The 22613-nt window shown below is 42.2% G+C and overlaps 1 protein-coding gene across 4 annotated transcripts in view; it reads left to right on the top strand.

The window, feature by feature from the left end:
- Window positions 1–22613, top strand: part of DOP1A (DOP1 leucine zipper like protein A) — a 284642-nt gene that overhangs the window by 135573 nt on the left and 126456 nt on the right. For 3 of the 4 annotated variants that reach the window (XM_033937929.1, XM_033937928.1, XM_033937931.1), the window contains 7 exons: window positions 4234–4348; window positions 5173–5202; window positions 5625–5858; window positions 10579–11185; window positions 15324–15601; window positions 20973–21125; window positions 21856–21956. In XM_033937929.1, the coding sequence (XP_033793820.1) occupies window positions 4234–4348; window positions 5173–5202; window positions 5625–5858; window positions 10579–11185; window positions 15324–15601; window positions 20973–21125; window positions 21856–21956 (1518 nt within the window). The remainder of the gene's footprint in view (window positions 1–4233; window positions 4349–5172; window positions 5203–5624; window positions 5859–10578; window positions 11186–15323; window positions 15602–20972; window positions 21126–21855; window positions 21957–22613) is intronic. The other variant, XM_033937930.1, reaches the window with a different exon arrangement.

Here is a 22613-nt window from a genome sequence, read left to right as displayed (position 1 = left end):
AGGAGACCAGGTATAACGCCGGACCTATGGCGTATCATCACGTGGCATGGGCGGCAAGCCCCTGAGGTACCCATAAACTGGCACAAAAACAACAAGCACCCCCAATACACCCGCAGGCAAGATTCCCGCAGGCAGGGAAAAAAGACAGGCAAAGAATCAGCGGCAAGCCCTCAGCAGATGACCTGCCTGCACAAGCTCTCTCCTAGCGACGGGGCGAGCTGCTGGAAAGATGGAGCCAAGTGGGGCTGGCAATCTACCTCTGACCCTTCCATGATCTACCTGTTGGACATGCCTGGTCTACTGAAAGGTGATGCTTTCGGTCTTAGACTATTGCAGTTCCCTTCTGTTGATATCTCTCACGTCTGTGCTACTGCTCCATTTCTCAGTTCTGCTGCCAACTTTTGTTTTCCTTTCCTTGTAGAATGCATCTTTTTTCTTTTTGCTGCTGCATTTAGTGGCTCTTACTGCATCAGTAGTCACATTGAAAGGTTTTATGCATCACCTTCATTCCTTTCCCCTTTTTAAGTGGTTTTTGACTTTGTAATCCCCTTCTGCTCAGTGACCTAAATTATATTTGAGCAATCTCTGCAGAACATTTGGTTCCCAAGACAGAAAGGCGCCCATTTGCAGCCACTTCTAGATCTTCTGAGATGGATTCCCTCCTCCATAATTCGAGGTGCATTTTCCAAAACTGTGGTTTGAGCCTCTTAATTTGAACTTAAATTAATATTACTCCTTTATTCTTCCAACTTAATTAGGCATGGTTCGTGGTACCTTGAGCCTTCATTCACAACTACCTCTAGATGGGCAGGGAGCCATGCAGCAAGGCTCTTTCAGGAATACCCAGCACTGATCAATCTGAAAGTATTATATCTGAAAGTATTATTTGTATAAACCAGTAATTGGGTTAAACATTAATTAATCTCATGAATTAATGTTAGAGCTTTTTCCTATCGTGGTCCAGGTTACTTAACTAATATCATTCAGTTGCCCTAGTCATGTTATTTCAGAATAGGTTTTCCTCTTATATAGGCCTTTTTTTTTTCCTCTCTTTTTTCTTTTGTCTAAAATGGCATTCATCTCTGAATTTTAATTTTGTTATATAAACTGCTTTGTTACTTACAAAGAAGAGGCGGTATATAAAGTCAAATAAAGCATAATATAGTTCAAAAATTGAAAAATATTCTAATTAATCTTCCAATTCCTTATTAGTAAAAGGTTGCCAGATATAGGTTTCCTCCTACAAGGTAGTGATTTTATATATAGCTCTAAAATTGGACCTGGAGTTATACATGGTAAATATGTCATGATGAAAGATCTACACAATCGTTCATTTGCAATAGGTGCTTGATGTGCCTGCTTAAAAGGAGGTGTAATGAAGGGTAAAGGGTATAGCATATGACAGGGGTGCCCACACTTTTTGGGCTTGCGAGCTACTTTTAAAATGACCAAGTCAAAATGATCTACCAACAATAAAATAATTTTTAAAAAACCCCCACAAAGCACACTGAAAGGCAGAGAAAATGTTAATTATAATTCATATTTCGGGTTTTTTTTTTAAAGAGGTCAAGGCAAATGACTATGCAATGTCGCCTCAATAACAGCCATACAAAAATAGACAAATATACCCCCTCCCTTTTTACTGAACCAAATAGCAGTTTTTAGTGCAGGGAGCTGCGCTGAATGCCCCACGTTGCTCTCGACGCTCATAGGCTCCCTGCGCTAAAAACCGCTATTGAGGTTTAGTAAAAGGGAGCCATAGTGCAAAATATAAACAGCAGATATAAATTCTCAAAATGGACATATTTTGATCACTAAATTGAAAATAAAATCATTTTTCCTACTTTTGTTGTCTGGTGATTTCATGAGTCTCTGGTTGCACTTTCTTCTTCTGACTTCTTCTCACTTCACTCTGGCTGCACTTCTTCTTCTGACATCTTCTGACTTCAGCCCACTCCTGCATCCAATATTTCTTCCCTTCTTTCAGCCTCCTATATGCTTTCTCTCCTCCAGACCTCATTCTCCCCCCAACTTTCTCTTTCTTTCTCCCTGCCTCCTGTTCTTTCTTTCTCTTTCTCTCCATGCCCACTTTCTTTCTGTCACCCTGTTCCCTCTTTCTTTCTGTTTCCCTTCTTTCTTTGTCTCCCTGTCTCCCCTTTTTTCTGTCTCCCTGCCTGCCCCCTTTGTTTCTTTCTCTCTGCCCTCCCCCAAGCCACTAGGTTTTCCACCGCTACCGGGAAACAGGCCTCCAAGCCACCACCGCCCCAAGCTTTCTTTGCAGAAGCCTTGCACTGACCAGGGTTCCGCTCCCCTTCAATTCTGATGTGGGAGAGGAAGTTCCGGGCCAGCCAGGCAGCGATTGGCTGGCCCAGAAATTCCTCTCCGATGTCAGAATTGACGTCGGGGAGAGGAATGCTGGTCAGCGCGAGGCTTCTGTAGGCCCAAATCTCCGGATGCCCAGGGCCGAGGAAAAGAAAAAGCCAGTCTATAAATCCTTCCATGAGAGCTGTTCCAGTCTCCTTTCAGCACGGCACTTACAAAAATGCGTAGCCCCCCCCTCCTCAACTTCCCATTTTCAGGCTCAATATGCCAGAGCAGCAGCAGTTCTTGCATTTTTGGGCAGAGCACCTCCTGCTCCTGAACCGCCTTTCTCCAGTCTGGCGGCTTGATTCCGCCAGGGGCAGCCGGCGCTCAGCTCTCCAGTGACGTGACTTCCCTAGACCTCCCTCCCGCTTTCTCCCGAAGGAAGTGACATCATCCCCCAGTCTATCAAAGATTTTCTACGGGACAAAGCAAGGGCATCAGGTCAAAAGCGCGCCGGGACAAAGGCGCGCGAGGAAGACGGGTTCTGGCAGTCGGGCAAGGAAGGACGCAGCGAGAATGGGTGTGCATGAAGTGATGACCGGTGGGGAACCACAGGGAGAGGAAGGCTGATCGGCTGGTCGATCGGGACGGCAACATGAGTCTATCACGGAACCCGGGATGGGTTCCGTGATCGACTCGCATTGCCTTCCCGAGCAACCGGTCGATCGCGATCGACGTGTTGGGCACCCCTGGCATATGAACATAAGAATAACCTTACTGGGTCAGACCAATGGTCCATTTAGCCCAGTAGCCTGTCCTTATGCTGGCCAATCCAGGTCACTAGTACCTGACAAAAACCCAAAGAGCAACATTCCATGCTACCGATTCCGGACAAGCAGTGGCTTCCCCCTTGTCTGTTTCAATAACAAGACTATGGACTTGTTGATTTTCTTGAAAACCAATGAATTGCAACTCCGCAAACATGTCTTTAGGAGGAATTAAGTGTAATGAAAGCAATTCTGATTTACTGCAAGGGGGTAGGAGTTACAAATACAGAGAACAGAAATGGAAAAGACATAAAGTTAGGTGTTAGGAATGGAGGAGAAAACGGGACCTGTACTCTGAGGAGTGTGATGAGATCAGCGGGAAAAGATACATGAATGGACAAAGTAATGCAAATCCTTGAAAGAAAAAGAAAATTTTGAATTGAATGGAAAAAGAGACAATGGAATCCATTGAAGAGCTTGAGAGAGAGAGGAGGGTGGGTCTGGTCAATATATTTCAATGAATGAAATGGACAAATTTCAATAAATGAAACAATGAGATTTGAAAATAGATGCTTTCGTGAACTCTGATGTTGAAGTTTGACCATAAAATGGAGATGTAGTGGCCTGTAATGTATCTCTTCCTTTGAGTCACAGTTAGTTTGAAGATATTAGGAGCACTGTAAACCTCATGCGAACCCTCTTCCACTTGAGTCTAGCAATGAGGATCAAGAGCAATTTATGTGCCAGGTTTTCTTCATCTTAGTAATCCATTGTGAATTGGCTAATGTGGAGCTGAAAAGGAGGAAAAGGATTCACGTATACTATGATCACTAAGAATGTAACTTGAGGTACTGCAGTGCTGTTTGTTCTTTTTTTTTTTTAATCTTTATTAATTTTCAACTTTGGCAGTGCAATACAATTAATTTAACATAAACACCACAAAGAAGGCACTTTAAATACACCATTAATACATAAAACAATCATTCCCCCCCCCCCTCCTCATAACTAATAGATGAAGACATATTATGGAATGCTGTTTGTTCTAATTTTGTTGTTTCTATTTGTATTTCTAATATATTAATAGTACTGAAAATAAATGCATATGTGAAAATAAACTCTTGGTTTGAACAGGAAGCAACCTTTTTATTATTTAACTCCATAGGCAGACACTGCACGCAAGACTTCATCTTCCATCTGGAGCAGACAGAGAGCCACCTGAACTGTCCTTGACCAATTTCTGCCTATTAGTGGATTTTTTGTTGGATATTGTGTCTTTGGTAAGAGCTCCCTTTATCCCTCGTCCTCTTGGGGTTAGTGATTACAAATGTAATAGTGTGTAAATCAACCAATATTTACTAGTTAACCACAAGATAAGTGAGAACATTCTTATGTACAATATTGGTTTGTAATTGGGGGGAGGGGGTTGCCATGTGGTTTTCAGCCTTTCTCCCTTTATCCTCTTCTCTTGCCAGTCTTGCAGTTGAATCACTCGATTCTAGTTTTAAAAATTGCTGTCTTAGCTAATTAGGGCAGCCTAGAGTAGTGGTCTCCAACCCTTTTCACATAAAGGACTAAAGTGTGAATGCGATAAAGCTCTGAGGTTCCCCAAAACATTTCAAACTTATACATAACTAATTTTGTAAACTGTCTTGATCTTCTTGTTCAGATGTGTACTAAACATTAAAAATTAATACTAATATGGATTCTACAACTTGTCAAGGAAATGGTTTAAAAACTCACTTTATTTTGTCAACAATAGAACATTCCATAAATGAGACACCTGAGATTGTTTGCAGTTACTATATTAAGTAGGAAAGACTGAAATGAACACATTTACAGGATTTGAAGAGCATTTCAGCGAACCTTTTGAGGTCTGCAATGGAGGACTTTGGAGACAATGCGTTGGAGACCACTGGCCTAGAGCTTTGATTCAGTTAATCAGGTGTTTGCTTGCCAACACCATTTGAAATTGTCAAATTAAAATGTTAATCCTCTCACTAATAACATGGTCTTGTATAACTCTTGTGCTTGAGTGACAGTTGCCAGAGCGGGATCTGCTGTGTATCTTCTCTGCTTACTTCTTTGCTTTCTTCTTTTCAAGCCTACTAGAAGTATGAGAGTAATTTGCCAGGTACGGCTTGCAGCCTCTGTTAATTTGTTTTTTCTTGCTAATGGGCTAGTTGGGGATTTATGTACCATGTTTTGCAGACTCTAATACAAAAGAGAGGTAATCAGCTTTGGCATATGATGGTGGAAAATGTTTTAACTGCGTGTGGATATGGGTGGTGGGGTAAAAAGTAGATATTGAAATAATGAGAGACTGCGTCTAATTTTAATTATATCTGTCAATACTATTTACCATCAATGCCATGTTTACTTTACAAGAACTACATTTATTCTGTATGTAAAGTATTGTTAGCAAGCTTTTCTATTGAAACAGTACAGAATAAGAAATGGGTTAGTATAGAGAATGTTATGTATGCTTAAGATTTGATATTTTGCCTTTCTGGGGATGAAGAAATACGTTGCCTGATATTGTCATTTCTCCCTCAGGAAACGTATATTGAGATCCAGACGGAGCATCTGCCGCAGCTGCTGCTCCGAATGATTTCTGCACTCACTAGTCACCTTCAGGCCCTGCACTTGACAGAACTCACTGACTCCCTGCGCCTCTGCTCCAAGATTCTCAGCAAGGTTCAGCCTCCACTCTTGTCTGCGGGCACAGATTCTGGGCTGCTGCTTCCAAATGGACAAAACTGCTTCTTGAAAGAATGGGAGGACAAAAAGGTAGGGTATTTATTTCTGAGTGCGTCTTTGTTGTTATTACTACTACTACTATTACTAATTTCTAGAGCACTACCAGATGTGTGTAGCGATGTACAGAAGTCACAAAGGAGACAGTCCCTGCTTGAATGAACTCACAATCTAATCAATCAGGACAGAAAACCAAAACAGGAGTTATAGTTAGCAGGGATGGTTAAATTACTGGCTAGGGTGGTGAGCAGAGAACAGAGGGGAGTAGGGTTAAGAGTTGAAGGCTATCTCAAAAAGGTGGGTTTTCAGCCTACTTTTGAACAAGGGAAAGGTTGTGATGCACATACTCAAGTAGTTTGTTCATGGCATACAGGGCAGCGAGAAGTCTGGAATTGACCGTGGAGGAGAAGGGTACAGATAAAAGCAGCTTATCTAAGGAACAGAGTTCTTTGGGAGGTGTGTAAGGAGAGACAAGAGAGGAGAGCTGCAGAATGAGCACATCTGTAGGTTAGTAGTAGGAGTTTGAACTGTATGCAAAGGCAGATAGGTAACCAGTGAAATGATTTAAGGAGAGGTAACGTGAGTGTTGCGAGGTTGGTAGAAGATAAGTCATACAGCAGAATTTTGCACCGATTGCAGGGGGGAGAGTCAGTTCAGCGGGAGACCTGTTAGAAGTAAATTGCAGTAATCTAAGCCTGAGGTTACAAGGGTGTGGACAAGGGTTCAGCTAGTGTGCTCCAAGAAAAAGGAGCAAATTTTAGAGATGATGGAAGCTAGAAGGAAAAGACCTACTCTCAAATCTGGGAACTATCTTGAACCTGCAGCCTTTCAAAATTTGCACTACTTAATTAATATTGGTTAGATACACCAAGAATCTCTAAAGATTTAATAAATAGCTGGGGATAGTTATCAGTTCATGGGAACTTATTGGCAGAAAGTCAAAAGTTCACCAAGGCATATCAGGCATAAAGCATCCTAGAGTGCATGCAAGGTTATCCATAAACATCATTTAAAACCATCCTCCAGCTTAAAAAACCCAATTAATGTGTTAAAAATTCTAATGAATATAAATTCAGATGTGCAAAGATTGAAGATAATAATAAAGTGCCCAAAGTGTCAAGTGCAAAGTCACATCGTTCCTGAATTTCAAAAAGCACACAAAGTGCAAAATCACTAATTGATGAGCCTTGAGAAAGCAAAAAAATCACATTTGTCCAATAAATTTAAACTGCCATCTACAAGGACTTAGCTGAGAAGCTACCAACATCCATCTAGTAAGAGGGTCTGTTGTCCGGGAGTTCCAACTGATCGCCCTACAGAGCCCCGTTTTGTTTCCTTCTTTAGGGGCAAACTCAGGGACATCTCCCACTGAAAATTAAATCAAGCACTTCTCCTCTCCAGCGTAAATGATCTGTGTCAGACTTGACACAGATCATTTATGCTCTTTGGAAAGCCACATTCATGGCTCAGTCGGTCAGCATTATGACTTTTCCAACGGATTCTCTGAAGAAGTACTAACGAAACAGATCCGTCAGTTAATTACCGTGGCCACTAAGATAAGTGCTAGATAATGACACGGTGACAAAATTCATCACCGTTCCTGTCTTCGCGGATAACCGCGGGAAATAATCCCATGTCATTTTCTAGTGTCTATTTCAACCTTGGTCCTTCTACACCAGCATTCTTCAAAGCAAAGCTTGTAGGTCAGTGGCTGTGCTTATGTGAGCCAAGGATAATGAAGCCATTGTGACATCACTGATGTGATTGGCTCTTAGGCACTGGTGGAATGAGGCATTATGACATCACAATATCTGCTCTGGATACCAGAGACTGTTATTCTGTAGTGTCTGTTTCAACCTCAGTCCTTCTACACCAGCATTCTTCAAAGCAAAGCTTGTGAGTCAGTGGTTGTGGCCATTCATACTCTGATTCTTCCCTCTCTCCTTAAAGAATGACATGAAGATGGTTTCCTGCGGTTTTCCGTGGGGATGGGAACGGTGATGAATTTTGTCACTGTGTCATTCTCTAGTGTTTTTTCTATGAATTTGTATGAATTTTTGACAATTCTTATAAAATTTTGCGATAGCATTCATTTCATTCACCGTCCTAGATTAATGTTTTTTTCTATGAGTTTTTATGAGTCCCATAAAAAGTGTCAATTTCAGTGACCATATGAATTCTGAAAATTACTATTTTGCACAGAATTTTTATATGACCTTATACAACTTTATCATGAACTTTTGACAACCATATCAACTTTATTTATTATAAAATCATAAAATTCATTGTTTATAAAAATTTATTTATATTAATTATTGCATTTGTATCAAAGGTATGGAGGCGGATCAATGATTGAAACCACAACATTGCATTTGTCAAATGGCCATTGGCTGTTATGAGACGTATCAATACGGTCTAAGGTTTTGCCTTCTTCCATAAACGATCTATCAGTGCAATTGAATTGATAAATTCAATTTTAGTCTCATTCCACTTTTTGTTTTGTATTTCAACCTTTATATAGGCACCAGTAGGTGCTTTATTTTTACTGTTTTTTTCCCCATTTTAAATAGCGTTTCTCAATTAACTTAGGTGCTGGTAGGGTACCTACTGGCACCCAAGTTTTCATGCCATTTATAGAATATCTCCCTTTAAGACTACTGAAATATGGTGTAACTAGTCTTATAGCCCTTTACATTAACGGGTGCTAGAATATATGTGTGTGTGTCTCTCTTTATTTCTTTTTCTCTCTCTCTCTCTCCTTAGCCGCTTTCTTTCTTTCTTTTTCCTTGGCTGTCCATCACCCCTTGCCTGCTCCCCCTGTCCATTCTCCCTTCCTTTTACCTCCCCTTGTCCACCACCACCCCTTCACAGCTCTCCTTATGCAGCAGCAGCCCTTCTCCCTTTTTTTTACCTCCCCCCTGTCCAGCAGCACCTTTCCCTCCCCCCATACCAGTTCCCTGTGCACCTGCCCCTGTGTCTTTCTTCTTGTCTTTCTGTCTCCCTTCCTCCCTCTGTCTGTGTGTCCAAAGCAGCATTCCCTTCCCCTCCATTTCCCTCCCCCCACACCAGTTCCCTGTGCACCTGCCCCAATGTCTTTCTTCTTGTCTTTCTGTCTCCCTTCCTCCCTCTGTCTGTGTGTCCAAAGCAGCATTCCCTTCCCCTCCATTTCCCTCCCCCCACACCAGTTCCCTGTGCACCTGCCCCAATGTCTTTCTTCTTGTCTTTCTGTCTCCCTTCCTCCCTCTGTCTGTGTGTCCAAAGCAGCATTCCCTCCCCCCACACCAGTTCCCTGTGCACCTGCCCCTGTGTCTTTCTTCTTGTCTTTCTGTCTCCCTTCCTCCCTCTGTCTGTGTGTCCAAAGCAGCATTCCCTTCCCCTCCATTTCCCTCCCCCCCACACCAGTTCCCTGTGCACCTGCCCCAATGTCTTTCTTCTTGTCTTTCTGTCTCCCTTCCTCCCTCTGTCTGTGTGTCCAAAGCAGCATTCCCTCCCCCCACACCAGTTCCCTGTGCACCTGCCCCTGTGTCTTTCTTCTTGTCTTTCTGTCTCCCTTCCTCCCTCTGTCTGTGTATCCAAAGCAGCATTCCCTCCCCCTCCATTTCCTTCCCCCCACACCAGTTCCCTGTGCACCTGCCCCTGTGTCTTTCTGTCTCCCTTCCTCCCTCTGTCTGTCTGTCCAAAGCAACATTCCCTCCCCCTTCCATTTCCCTCCCCCCACACCAGTTCCCTGTGCAGCAGCATTATTGTTTCCTCTACCCCATTTCCCTTCCCACAGTAGCGACTACAAACGCGGGCCCGAGTCCTTTGGCGGCCCTCCCCTTCCCTTCCCGCGGGCCCGACTACACATGGCGATTCAAGCAGCGTGTCCAGCAGTCTTCACACGCTGCTTCGGGTCCTTCTACTGGCCTGATTTACTCTGGCACGTCCGGAGCAAATCAGGGCAGTAGAAGGGCCCGAAGCAGCGTGTGAAGACTGCTGGACACGCTGCTGAAATCGCCAGTCGGGGCCGCGGTAAGGGAAGGGGGGGCGGCAAAGGACTTGGGTGCTGGGCAGCGGAAATCTTCTTCTACCTTGCCTCTCCTCCACCGTTGGGAGTCAGCGCCAGGAGCTTTAACGGCTGGTGGTTCCGCGTTGAAAGAATCCCTCGCCTCTTTGAAAACTGTCACGCTGCTGGAGGCGGGAGGCGACAGAGAGGGCAGGGGGTGAGCCGCGCATGCGCACTTCCTAGCTGCAGCTCACAGAAAACGGACGCACGCTTAGGAAGTGCGCATGCGCGGCTTACCATTTTATTATATTAGATTTTTATGTAATATTTGTTTTGTTTTATATTAGTTAACATCTGCCTTGACACTGCTGTTTCAGGGATTGGTTGGGCTATATATAGCAGGGGTCTCAAGTCCCTCCTTGAGGGCTGCAATCCAGTCGGGTTTTCAGGATTTCCCCAATGAATTTGCATGAGATCTATTAGCATTCAATGAAAGCAGTGCATGCAAATAGATCTCATGCATATTGGGGAAATCCTGAAAACCTGACTGGATTGCGGCCCTCGAGGAGCGACTTTGAGATCCCTGGGCTATAGGTACTGTAGCATAGCATAGTTGCAGTTTTACTGATTTCTGGTAAGTTGAAATAGAAATAAAGGGTGTGATACATTGAACGATGCCACAATTTTCTCCAGCAGGCAGTGCATTATCTGCAAGAGTTATTGTAAATGAGCTTTTTCTCATGTTCTGCTCTTTCTTGCTTTGTCCAGGTGTCATCTGTTATGCTTGAAAGCCCTGCAGATGTATTTGAAGATAGTGAGAACCCCCCAAGCAGTCGCTCTTCAGAGAGTGGCTTTACTGAGTTTGTACAATACCAGGCGGAGGGGGTAGATGACATTGATAGGGTATTGATCGAAGGACAGGGAGCAGCCAGCCTGCCTCTTGGCAGCACTTCCTCAGAGACTGAGACAGCATCCACTGTGGGATCTGAGGAGACTGTGGTACATCCCCCTTCCACGACTCCACAGGGGACTGCACCCAGGAGCGGGAAAACAGCTCAGAAAACTGCAATGCAATGCTGCTTGGAGTATTTCCAACAGTTTCTGACTAGACTTATTACTCTGTACATCATTCCGTGCGATTCCTTGTCTGAGCTTAGGGTGGACCTTGCTAAAGGCCAGGGAGAGACTCCAAGATGGGATGAAGATGCACAAGCAGAAACGAAAGAAAAGAAAGCCAGCAAGCCAGCTGTAAAAGAATACCTTCCTGCTTTTATTGCTGCGTGTCAGCTATTCCTTGAGTGCTCAAGTTTTCCAGTATATATTGCAGAGGGGAGCCACACGTCTGAACTGCAGATAGAAAAGTCAGAGTCTGCTGGTAAGTATATACCGCTTTCCTGTTTTCTCTCTTTTTTTTGTTTTTTGTTGGGGGGGGGGACAGATTGACATTTTCTGTATTTCATTAGAAAAACAAATAGTAAGTATGCTTGCATTTTAGAGATGCTAAGCAATAAAGAAAATATATTCTTGTGCTGTCTTCTTAATTTTTTCATGGGATATCTTAAGTCACTTTGGAGACATAAGAGTGGTCTGTCACCTAAACAGGTTGAAGAGGCAATAGCGAAAGCTAGAAGAATGCTTGGTGCATAGGGAGAGGTATGGCCAGTAAAAAAAAGAGGTGTTGATGCCCCTGTATAAGACTCTGGTAAGACCTCATTTAGGCTGGCCCAGATGCACGAAAGCCAGCGATTGCCCCTAAATCTGTTTTGATAGCTTTAGCGATGATCACATTTGCCGTCCCAGTGTACAAAAGGGCTCACCGTGTGTTTTTCCCCTCATCGCCCATTTTCCGATCCGGCCATGCAAACTAACCAAGCGATTGATGCACTAACTTGGCTATGGACAAAAAAAAAAAAAAAAGCAAGGGTTTTAGCGATCCAAAAAAAATGACAGGTCTAGCTGTCTGTAACTATGTAACTGATAAAGAGGAAAAACAGGTAGCGTTTCTCATCCAATGCTTTCAAACGTGCTCACTGTAGTCCATGCAGAGAAAGCTGTCTGGTATCCAACATTGTTAAATGATGTCAGCAAGAGGTGGGTCATTTAACAGCGTTGGATACCAGACAGCTTTCTCTGCATGGACTACAGTGAGCACGTTTGTGCTAAATTAAAAAGCTCTGCTTCCCCTTTTCCCTGACACAGCCATAAGGCAAAATGTTTGCCGTACATGAAGAAAGACACAATACTACTCGAAAGGGTCCAGAGAAGAGTGACTAAAATGGTTAAGGGGCTGAAGGAGTTGCCATACAGCGAGAGATTAGAGAAACTGGGCCTCTTCTCCCTCAAACAGAGGAGACTGAGAGGGGACATAATCGAAACATTCAGGATAATGAAGGGAATGGACTTAGTAGATAAAGACAGGTTGTTCACCCTCTCCAAGGTAGAGAGAACGAGAGGGCACTCTCTAATGTTAAAAGGGGATAGATTCCGTACAAACATAAGGAAGTTCTTCTTCACCCAGAGAGTGGTAGAAAATTGGAACGCTCTTCCGGAGGCTGTTATAGGGGAAAACACCCTCCAGGGATTCAAGACAAAGTTAGACAAGTTCCTGTTGAACCAGAACGTACACAGGTAGGGCTGGTCTCAGTTAGGGCACTGGTCTTTGAAAATTGCATTGGATAGACCACATGAGCTCTAGTTTCTTAGATATGGTGGCTACACAAGTATTCTTGCTTTTTATGCCTTTGGGATAGTAGAACCAAACTTGAACATTGGGAGACAGAAAGATTGGCCTCCGAGGGATATATGGTTGTTGGAGGACAAAATATAATCAATGAACCTTTGGTAGCACGAGAGAGAATCATACTGCCACCACTGTTGAGACCATTTTTAAAGGCTTTGAATAAAGATGGTTCGTGCATTAAATACATAGAACATATGTTACCTTGACTTACCATGGAAAAACTGAAGGCAGGAATTTTTGATGGTCCACAGATCAGACAATTTATAAATGACCCACATGTCTAATGAATGAAATGGAATCATGTGCCTGGTCTTCATTGTTCTTGTTGTGAAAACTTTATTGGCAATAAGAAGGCAGACAACTACACACAATTAGTAGAGGATATGCTCTTTCATTTCAGCACAAATATAAAGAGGGGACGAGTTGAAGCCAATATGACAAGAGTGATAAAGTGCATATGTTGTAATAAAGAAAATATGCCACACACTCCTCCAATCATCGCATGGAGAGTAAACAAAACGTTATATCATCTCATACACATTTTTATGTTGTGAAAAACCACTGGAGTTGAACAAATTGTTTACTGGGCATACGTCAAAACAAGCTTTAAGAAAGACTTAGCAAACTTAACTTGCAGCTGCATGGCTTTAACATGAGTGTTAAAGTCCATTATCTGCACAGTCACTTAGATCGCTTTCCAGAGAACCTTGGTGACTTAAGCAAAGAGCAAGGTGAAAGATTTCACCAAGACATAAAAACAATGGAAGCCAGATACCAAGGAAGATGGGATGCACACATGTTGGCAGACTGTTGTTGGAATCTTACGCAGGAATATCCTGGCAGATCCCAGAAGTCTTACAAAAAGAGCTTCTTGTGTGTCCAATGACTGGCAAGTTTGTATCGTAAACTTGTGCTTTTGGTGTGAAATAAGTAGATTTTCATGTTGAAACACTTTTCATTTCATTTTAATATGTTTCCTTCATGCTTAAAAGATAATAATTTAAACACTACATTAAAATATCCTGAGTGAATTTCCATACCATTCTTTATCGTAACATGGGTAGTGCTCTTTTACATCTTCCATTAGCTATGTTACCTGCTAAAGCACATAAACATGCATGTTTTATATTTACGGCTGCTCGACTTTTATTGGCTGCAAATTGGAAACAGGCTTATCCCCCGGGTCGAATGTTTCTATTGCGTAAAGTGACTTTTATTTATTGTATGTCTAAACTGACTGCTTTGCTGCATAATCGACTTACTCCCTTTTTAAAGGTGTGGGATCCATATATTCGCTGGTGTGACTCTATAATATGATTCTTGTTTAGTTTTCTTTTTCTTCATTGCAATCATCTTCTCGTGTTTTTTCTTTGTATAACTTGACCCTGGGGTGGGAAAGGGGAGGGGAGTTTGGTTCTTTTGGTTGTATTCTGATGCATTGTACTGAAGAGATACAGTACAACAGTTTGTATTTTTGAGCTTTTGGGGGGTGAGAGGGTTTGTTTTGTGTGTAATTTTTGGATTTCTGTTTGATATACCTCTGATATGTTGTATATTTCTGAAAAGTGCAAATAAATTAAAAAAAAAAAAATATATCCTGAGTGAAAAGAGGTATATGGCACATGTTCTGTATCTCAAAATCTAGAGCTGATAGGAGAAAATTGCTGACATTTTTGGAATCAGCAGGTCAAATATACCCAGAAACGGGCCTAACATTTGAGGCACAAAAATGAGTGTTGGCCAGTGTTGTTATAGTCTCTTAAGGCCGATTAAAACAATTAATTTAGATACCGTCAGGCGCAATGTAGCATCCACCGGTGCCTAACTTTAGGTGGCCATTACAGAATTTCCCTCTAAATGGCTAGAAACATTTGCAATTTAATAACGGAACACTTTTAAATATTCTTACATCTATCTGCCGTAATAAAAATTGGCTTCTACATAACTTTCTACACAGCACACACATTCTCTTGCATAAATTTACAGCTGTTCCAAAGCAGAATTGCATAATTCCAAGAGTCAGAACCATCATCAAAGGTTCGTTAATATGGCAGACAGTAAGCTAAACATTCAATACATTGATCTGACCCAGTAAGGCTATCCTTTTAAGAACGTAAGCCGTGCCTCTGCTGGGTCAGATCTGAGGTCCATCAAGCCCAGCAGTACGCTCACGCGGCAGCCCATCAGGTCCAGAACCTGTATACTAGCCCTCTATCTATACCCTTCTATCCCCTTTTCTTTCAGAAAATTGTCCAATCCCTTTACGTATTTATTTGTTTTATATCCAATCCTCCCCAGAGAGATCAGAACGAGTTACGAGGTAACATACATAATAATTATTAGTCAATACGAGTTACAGCGTTCTTAATCTTAAGTACTGGGCAGACTTTCACGATCTGTGTCTGTATATGGCCGTTTGGGGGAGGATGGGCTGGGGAGAACTTCAATGGCTGGGAGGGTGTAGATGGGCTGGAGTAGGTTTTGACAGAGATTTTGGCAGTGGGAACCCAAGCACAGTACCGGGTAGATCTTTGGATTCTTGCCCAGAAATAGCTAAGAAGAAAAAAATTAAAAAAATTTTTTAAATTGAATCAGGTTGGGCAGGCTGGATGGACCATTCGGGTCTTTATCTGCCGTCATCTACTATGTTACTATGAAGTTTCCATGGGGCCAAACCAGTGCTGTTTTCATGGAAGTTTGGCTGCTTCATTTCCTTGCTGGAGAGCAACAAGTGTAACATTCTAGGTGATGTTCTTTTTGTTTCTTTTGTCAGATTGCGAGGAGGTGCAGCCACCTTTGTGGCTCCAGACCCTCATGAATGCATGCAGTTTGGCCAGTGATTTCAGTGTCCAGAGTGTGGCCATTTCGCTGGTGATGGACTTGGTTGGTTTGACACAGTCAGTTGCTGTTGTCACTGGGGAAAACCCGAGCAGCCCACTGGAGGCCATGCAACCCTTAAATCTGAACCAGGGACGTGTGGCTGTAGTTATCAGACCCCCTCTGGCTGAAGGCAACCTGAAATACATGGCTGAAAAGACAGATTTTTTCAAGGTTGGTGCCACGTTCTTTCATTTGCTGCTTTTTACTGTTTGATTCTCTCTGTTTATGGTTTAATTTTATTTAATATACTGCCCTTCCTTGGGCAATAGCAGAGCAGTTTACAAAGTTGCAATTAAAATAGAAAGGAACTCCATATTCTTAAAAAGACAAAGGATAGCACAGACTGAAAAAAAAAGGAGAGAAAAGAAAGAATATACTGTACATATGCACATATATGTATACATGTACATATACAGTGGTACCTTGGAATCTGAACTTAATCCATTCCAGAACCCCGTTTGAGTTCCAAAATGGTCGAGTTCCAAGACAATTTTTCCCATTAAAAATAATAGAAATTTGATTAATCCGTTCCTTGGTCCCACAAACTCAGATTTTCCAATAAATTTAACTGAGGCAGCAAGGTCGGGCCTCCCACCGGCAGAGACAGTAAGATCGGGCCCCCCACCAGCATAGGCAGCAAGATCTGCAACGGGAACTGCAAGTGATGCTCAGCCCAAAGCTTCCCTCCCAGGCGGAAACAGGAAGCTGCATTAGAGGGAACGCTTTGCGTTGAGGAACGCTTGCAGTCACTACTACTATTTATTATTTCTATAGCACTGAAAGGTGTACGCAGCGCTGTGTCTCGTACATTTGGATTCCAAAGCAGCGTTCAGATTCTGGGGCAAAATTTAATTTTTAAAAAGTTTGGATTCCAAGTTCGAGTTCTGGGGCCTTCGGATTCCGAGGTACCACTGTATTTAAAATTTCAAAATAATTTAAATAGTTTTAAAATAATTTTGCAGACAGTCTCACTAATAAACCTTCATGATGCCAGAATCATCTAACTTAATGGAAAAAGCTTTCTCAAAAAGGAATGTTTTCAAGAGAGTTCTGAATTTCAAATAGATGGGTTCAAAACGCACTATATTTGGAAGAAAATTCCAAAGAGATGGGGAAATACAAAAAAAAGCTCTTGATCTAGTTAGTTCATAATGAACTGAAGGAATTTGAAAACGATGATCATTCAAAGAATGCAAAAGTCTTGGCGGACTCTAGGAACTAATAAGAGAAGAAAGGTATGCTGGACTATTGCAATGAATTGATTTAAAAGTTAAAATCAGAATCTTAAATTGAATGTGGAGAGAAATTTCAGTTCTAGCAGTTGGCTGTAGTTTATATACTGGGCTTGATCATGTTTCGATATGGGAAAAGCTCTGAATGCAAAACCCAACTGCTTATCGTGTGACCTTGAGGAGGACACATTTTTGCTTAACTTCTTTCAGCTTTTCTTAAACTTTCTTTTTCAGCGTCAAAGTATGATAACTATGATTTGCTTTTATAATTTTCATTGCCCATATGATAGTTGCTTCACCTTCCCCTGACATTTACTGGATAATGTCATAAGAGGGCACCGGTACAGTTACCAGGCAATGAAACATAGGGCTCCTTTTACTAAGGTGCGCTACAATGCCGCACACACTAGACGCTAACGCCTCCATAGAGCTTGCGTTAGTATTTTTTGTTTAGTGCGGGGTTTGCGCGTGCTAATCCTGAGCGTGCGCTAAAAACGCTAGCGCACCTTAGTAAAAGGATCCCATAGGAAGGTCTTCCTGCAATAATGCATTTGCTCTGGTTCTTAAGCTCACGCCAGTAAACATGGGCAGCTAAAATGAAGTCCCATTCCCCAGAGTGATTCTCCCACTGAACTCATCTTGGTTTCCCCAACACATTCTTCCCTCCTCACAAATTCTCCCCCTAATACACACGCTTCCCCAAAGCTTTTCTCCAACCCTCTGCCAATCTCAGCTCCCATTATCTTGTCCTCTTTCTCTCCAAACTAGATCTGTACTCATTTGATTAATATTCCCTCACCTTCTACCGAGTCTTGCTGCGTTTGCCTTTTCTTGGGAGAGCCGCTCTGTTTGCTTTCAGCTTCATGTGGCTCCGGATGAGTCTGAGCATAGTCTCATTAGCGAAACAGAAGGGTTGTTCTGAAGGCAGTCAAAATAACAAATCCACTACTAGCAATCAATCACTCTTTCACAAGGACAGTGCAAGGTAGAAAGACAGTGCTTACACACAGGCCAGAGCTATAATACCAGGGGAGGAAAAAAGCCTCAGACAACAAACCGTCCCACCATCCACAGATGGGATTGAGGTGTTTAGGCTAAACCTCATTGGCATTAAAAAAAAACCCACCCCTGGAATTTGAAAACTGGCTCTGTGTGGTGCAAAATAAAGTTGAAACATTAAAGATAGATGAGAAAATCCAACTTCTCATAAAGACGACCGGTACACCAACGATGGCCAGCGTTTCACATGCCCCGGGTGCAGCCTTAGGAGGGGTGAACAACCGGCCTGGTCCCTATCTCACTCCCACCCTTCCAGCGAGAGCAGCAAACCTCCCTCCAGTAGCGTCGGCTGCTTCACGGCTTTCTCCTCCCTCTGTTGCGTCACTGATGACGTCATTAGTGATGCTTCACCGGCAGGGTGAACGGCTCAGGGTGTAACGGCTCCGATCGACAACTGGAGGAAAAAACTCTCAATAAGTTTATATAAACTCAAGCCTCTCAAAATGTTCTCCCCAAAAATGTATCAATGATTAAAAAGCATACCTTTTAGAATGGGACTCCACAAACGTGTCTCCATGCACAAAGATGGCTGCTCCAGTGTTCTGAAGGCAGTGCCAGCAGTAAGAATTGAAAAAAAGGATGGCGAAAGAGTGTGCATATTGAGAATCAGAAGCATGGGGGCTGCCACTAGCCCTTGGCAGTGAAGAGCACAGTTCTAGCCAGTGACGTTCTTGCTGCTGAAATAAATTTTTCTTCTTTTCCATTGTCTCAGACCCCTTGTAAAATGACACGGATGTTTTTCCAATTGTAATTTCTTTGCTTCAGTCCTAATTATGCCTTCCATTTCAGAATTTTTTTTGGATTAAGGATAAAGTTTTGCTAAGACATTCAACAAGATAACCAACTTGGTTGCAGCTAAAAGTTTACCTAAATCTTGCTGGTTATAACCTAGCAAGTTCAGCTATCTGCACTGAAGATTTTGCACTAGTCCAATCAAGTACATCTTTTGGAATGTCCACATGGCAAATTTAGCTGTCTAGTGAAGATAGAAAGCTATCTTTAAACACTCATTAGGAATACATTTTTAAAAACTCAGGTCTAGTTGACTAACTCCTAAAGTTTTGAATATCTACATGTTAAAGTTCATTTTTATTCCCATATTACAGCTTGCATAATGAGACTCCGTGCCTGGTCCCTCTCGGTACAGATGAAACTAAACGAATCTAAAACAAAACTACTCTGGCTCGGCCCAAAATTCGAACACCTGCCCACACTTTTCACACTACCCACAGGCGATACACTACAGCTCGAGTTCTCATGCAAGGTCCTTGGTATCACTATCGATTCCTCTCTCTCCCTCAATGACCACCTCAACTCCTTGGCAAAATCATGCTTTTTCAGCCTTCACATGCTGAGGAAAGCTAGATCCTACTTCAGCCAACAACACTTTGCCATCCTTGTCCAATCCATCAACCTCTCCAAACTAGATTACTGCAACGCCATCTACTTAAATCTATCAAAAAAAAGTATTCTAAGACTCCAGCTAATCCAGAATACTGCAGCCAAACTGATCTTCTCAAAACGCAAGTCTGACCATGCCTCCCCACTCCTTGCCAAACTTCATTGGCTCCCAATAATCTCCAGAATCCATTTCAAATGTTCCTGCCTTGCTTTCAAGATCATTCACGGAATCCTGCCTCCTCTTATCCCACTGTCTTTCAACTCCTCCAGTCCCGACTCCTCCAGAACTGCCCAAAGGCTTAAACTAGCCTTCCCCTCTCCACGCGGCATCCACTATTCAGGCAAACTGGGAAAATCCCTTCTCTTCAAAATCACAGGTCTTTGGAACGACCTCACCATCCCGCTGCGGAACCTGAGCTCCCTTCAGTTATTCCGCAAACAACTGAAAACCTGGCTTTTCAGCAAATTGTAGCTCTATCCTTCCCCCCTTTCTCTCCCCCCTTCTACACATAAGTTCATGTAATCCTTTTTCTTCTTCTCTACCCACTATTTTAAGTTCTTGTAAACCGTGTCGAGCTCCATTCTCATGGAGATGATGCGGTATATAAACTTAAGGTTTAGATTAGATTAGATTAGATATTGGCTATGCTACAAGGATTCTTGCATTGGTTACAGCTGTTACATGTTTCCCTGTGATCAATAGGCCAATTGTTTAAAGAGAGGCGTAGCCAATAGAAGGAAGAAGGTGTTGATGCCCCTGTACAGGTCATTGGTAAGGCCCCACTTGGAGTATTGTGTTCAGTTTTGGAGACCATATCTGGCGAAGGACGTAAGAAGACTTGAAGCAGTCCAGAGGAGGGCGACAAAAATGATAGGAGGCTTGCGCCAAAAGACGTTTGAGGAGAGACTGGAAGCCCTGAATATGTATACCCTAGAGGAAAGGAGGGACAGGGGAGATATGATTCAGACATTCAAATACTTGAAGGGTAGAACAAAATCTTTTCCAGAGAAAGGAAAATGGTAAAACCAGAGGACATAATTTGAGGTTGAGGGGTGGTAGATTCAAGAGCAATGTTAGGAAATTCTACTTTACGGAGAGGGTGGTGGATGCCTGCAATGCACTCCTGAGAGAGGTGGTGGAGAGTAAAACTGTGACTGAGTTCAAAGAAGTGTGGGATGAACACAAAGGATCTAGAATCAGAAAATAAGATTAAATATTGAACTAAGGCCAGTACTGGGCAGACTTGCACAGTTTGTGTCTGTGTATGGCTGTTTGGTGGAGGATGGGCTGGAGAGGGCTTCAGTGGCTGGGAGGGTGTAGATGGGATGGAGTAGGTTTTAATGGAGATTTCAGCAGTTGGAACCCAAGCACAGTACCGGGTAGAGCTTTGGATTCTTGCCCAGAAATAGCTAAGAAGAAAAAATTTAAATTGAATCAGGTTGGGCAGACTGGAATGACCATTCGGGTCTTTATCTGCCGTCATCTACTATGTTACTATGTTTGTTTGTTTGTTTAGTTCTCTCCCGCCCTTATCCAGGGCGAGTTACATATTAACATACAAAATAAAACATTTACATTTGTCATATAAAACACTTCAAGGACACACTGTAACAAATTACCTACTTACATATCAAATCAAATTACATATAACAAACACGTGGCATCAACGACGAATTGGGCAGCAGTATCTGTAATAGACCCATATTTGGCTAAGTACAATTGAGAAAACTGTTAGACTAATACTGACCAGTGATATGCTTTCTTTCTATTCTTGTGCTAGCAATTCTCCAAACAGGTACAAGAAAATACCTCTAAACTTTTACTTTTTTTTTTTTTTCTTTTTCTGAAGTGTGTAGCTTTAACCTTGTGGGACCAATTAAGTGACTTAACTCCTCAGCACCATCAGAAGTGCGTGGAGCTCTTCTATCAGCTACACAATCTAGTTCCATCTTCCAGCATCTGTGAAGATGTTATAAGCCAACAGCTGACACACAGAGACAAGGTAAACAACCTCCATCACAGCTTAAGCCATTTACTTAAAGGGAAAGGGATTGGGACTTGTATACTGCCTCTTTGTAGTTTTACATCCACACTCAAAGCGGTTTACATATGGGTACTTCAAGCATTTTTCCTTATCTGTCCTGGTGGGCTCACAATCTGTCTAATGTACCTGGGGCAGTGGAGGATTAAGTGACTTGCCCAGGGTCATAAGGAGCAGCATGGGGTTTGAACCCACAACCTCAGGGTGCTGAGGCTAGCTCTAACCACTATGGCACACTGCTTAAGTGTTTTTATGATGATTGTGATACTTTTCTTGCCAAGTACTTATGACCTGGATTGGCCACTGTTGAAAATAGGCCTAATGGACCTTTGGTCTATTCCAGTATGTCAATGCTTATGTTCTTATGTTCATTGCAAGACCTACAATTTAGAGCAGAGATTATAAGAAATCGTTCTTTGACAAGCTCTCTAGACCGGTATAGCTTCACTGACAGGTAATAGCTCATTATGACCAGCAGGCGGAGCTTGGGCAGGGTACTCGGTTGGTATTTGTTAGGCTTAGGGGGTACTTAGCTTGAAGAAGTTGAGAAACACTGGTTTAGAGCATCCCAGTCTATAAGTGAACTGAATTGGAAATGTCTACTTAAATCTGTTGGAGGTGGGGTTTTTTTTTTTTCTGTTCTCAATAAAATTTATTGTTATAGCTAACAAATACACTATATAATTTCTAGAAAATAAGGATGGAAGCACATTCAAAATTTGCAGTGCTCTGGCACCTCACCAGGGACCTTCATATTAATAAGTCTCCATCCTTCGGACGTACATTTGACAGGTTGGTGATTATGGGTTTGTTGTTGGTTTAGTTTTATTCCTATGTTAACTTCTGTGAAGCACATTTTAGCTGTTATTCTACTTATCTGTATCACAAAGTTGTAAGAGATGCTATGTCTCAGGTTGAAAAAGATGTACGGTCCATCAGAGTTACAACTCAACTGCTACAGCAAATGATACACCGTGGAAATGCTTATAAATGATCTAGGGCAGTGGTCTCAAATTCGCAGCCTGGGGGCCACATGTGGCCCACCAGGTACTATTTTGAGGCCCTTGGTATGTTTATCATAATCACAAAAGTGAAATAAAAGTTTCTTGATCATATGTCTCTTTAGCTATAAATGACACTTTTTAAAAAAAAAAAATTCTTTATTCCTTTTTAATCATTCAACAAGTGTAAAATAAAAATCATACATTTGCTCAAAAAAAACCAACAAAAAAAAACACTTGATAAATCCATCAAGATAATAACAATGGTATATATATATAAACCCATAACCCACCCTCCCTCCCAACACTATTTTTCTTAATTCATTTTTACTCTCTCTTCAAATGTAGAATCCCTCCCCCATCCCTCCTTAAATGATTTATTTTCAAAAGAAAAAAATGGCGTTTATTCATTACAAAACAATGTTAATGGCTCCCATATTTTAATAAA

This window comes from Geotrypetes seraphini, chromosome 3 (assembly GCF_902459505.1).
Source record: "Geotrypetes seraphini chromosome 3, aGeoSer1.1, whole genome shotgun sequence".
NCBI classification, from domain to species: Eukaryota; Metazoa; Chordata; class Amphibia; order Gymnophiona; family Dermophiidae; genus Geotrypetes; species Geotrypetes seraphini.
The sequence above is the reverse complement of the archived record's forward strand: the minus strand, read 5'-3'. Positions and strand labels throughout refer to the sequence as shown.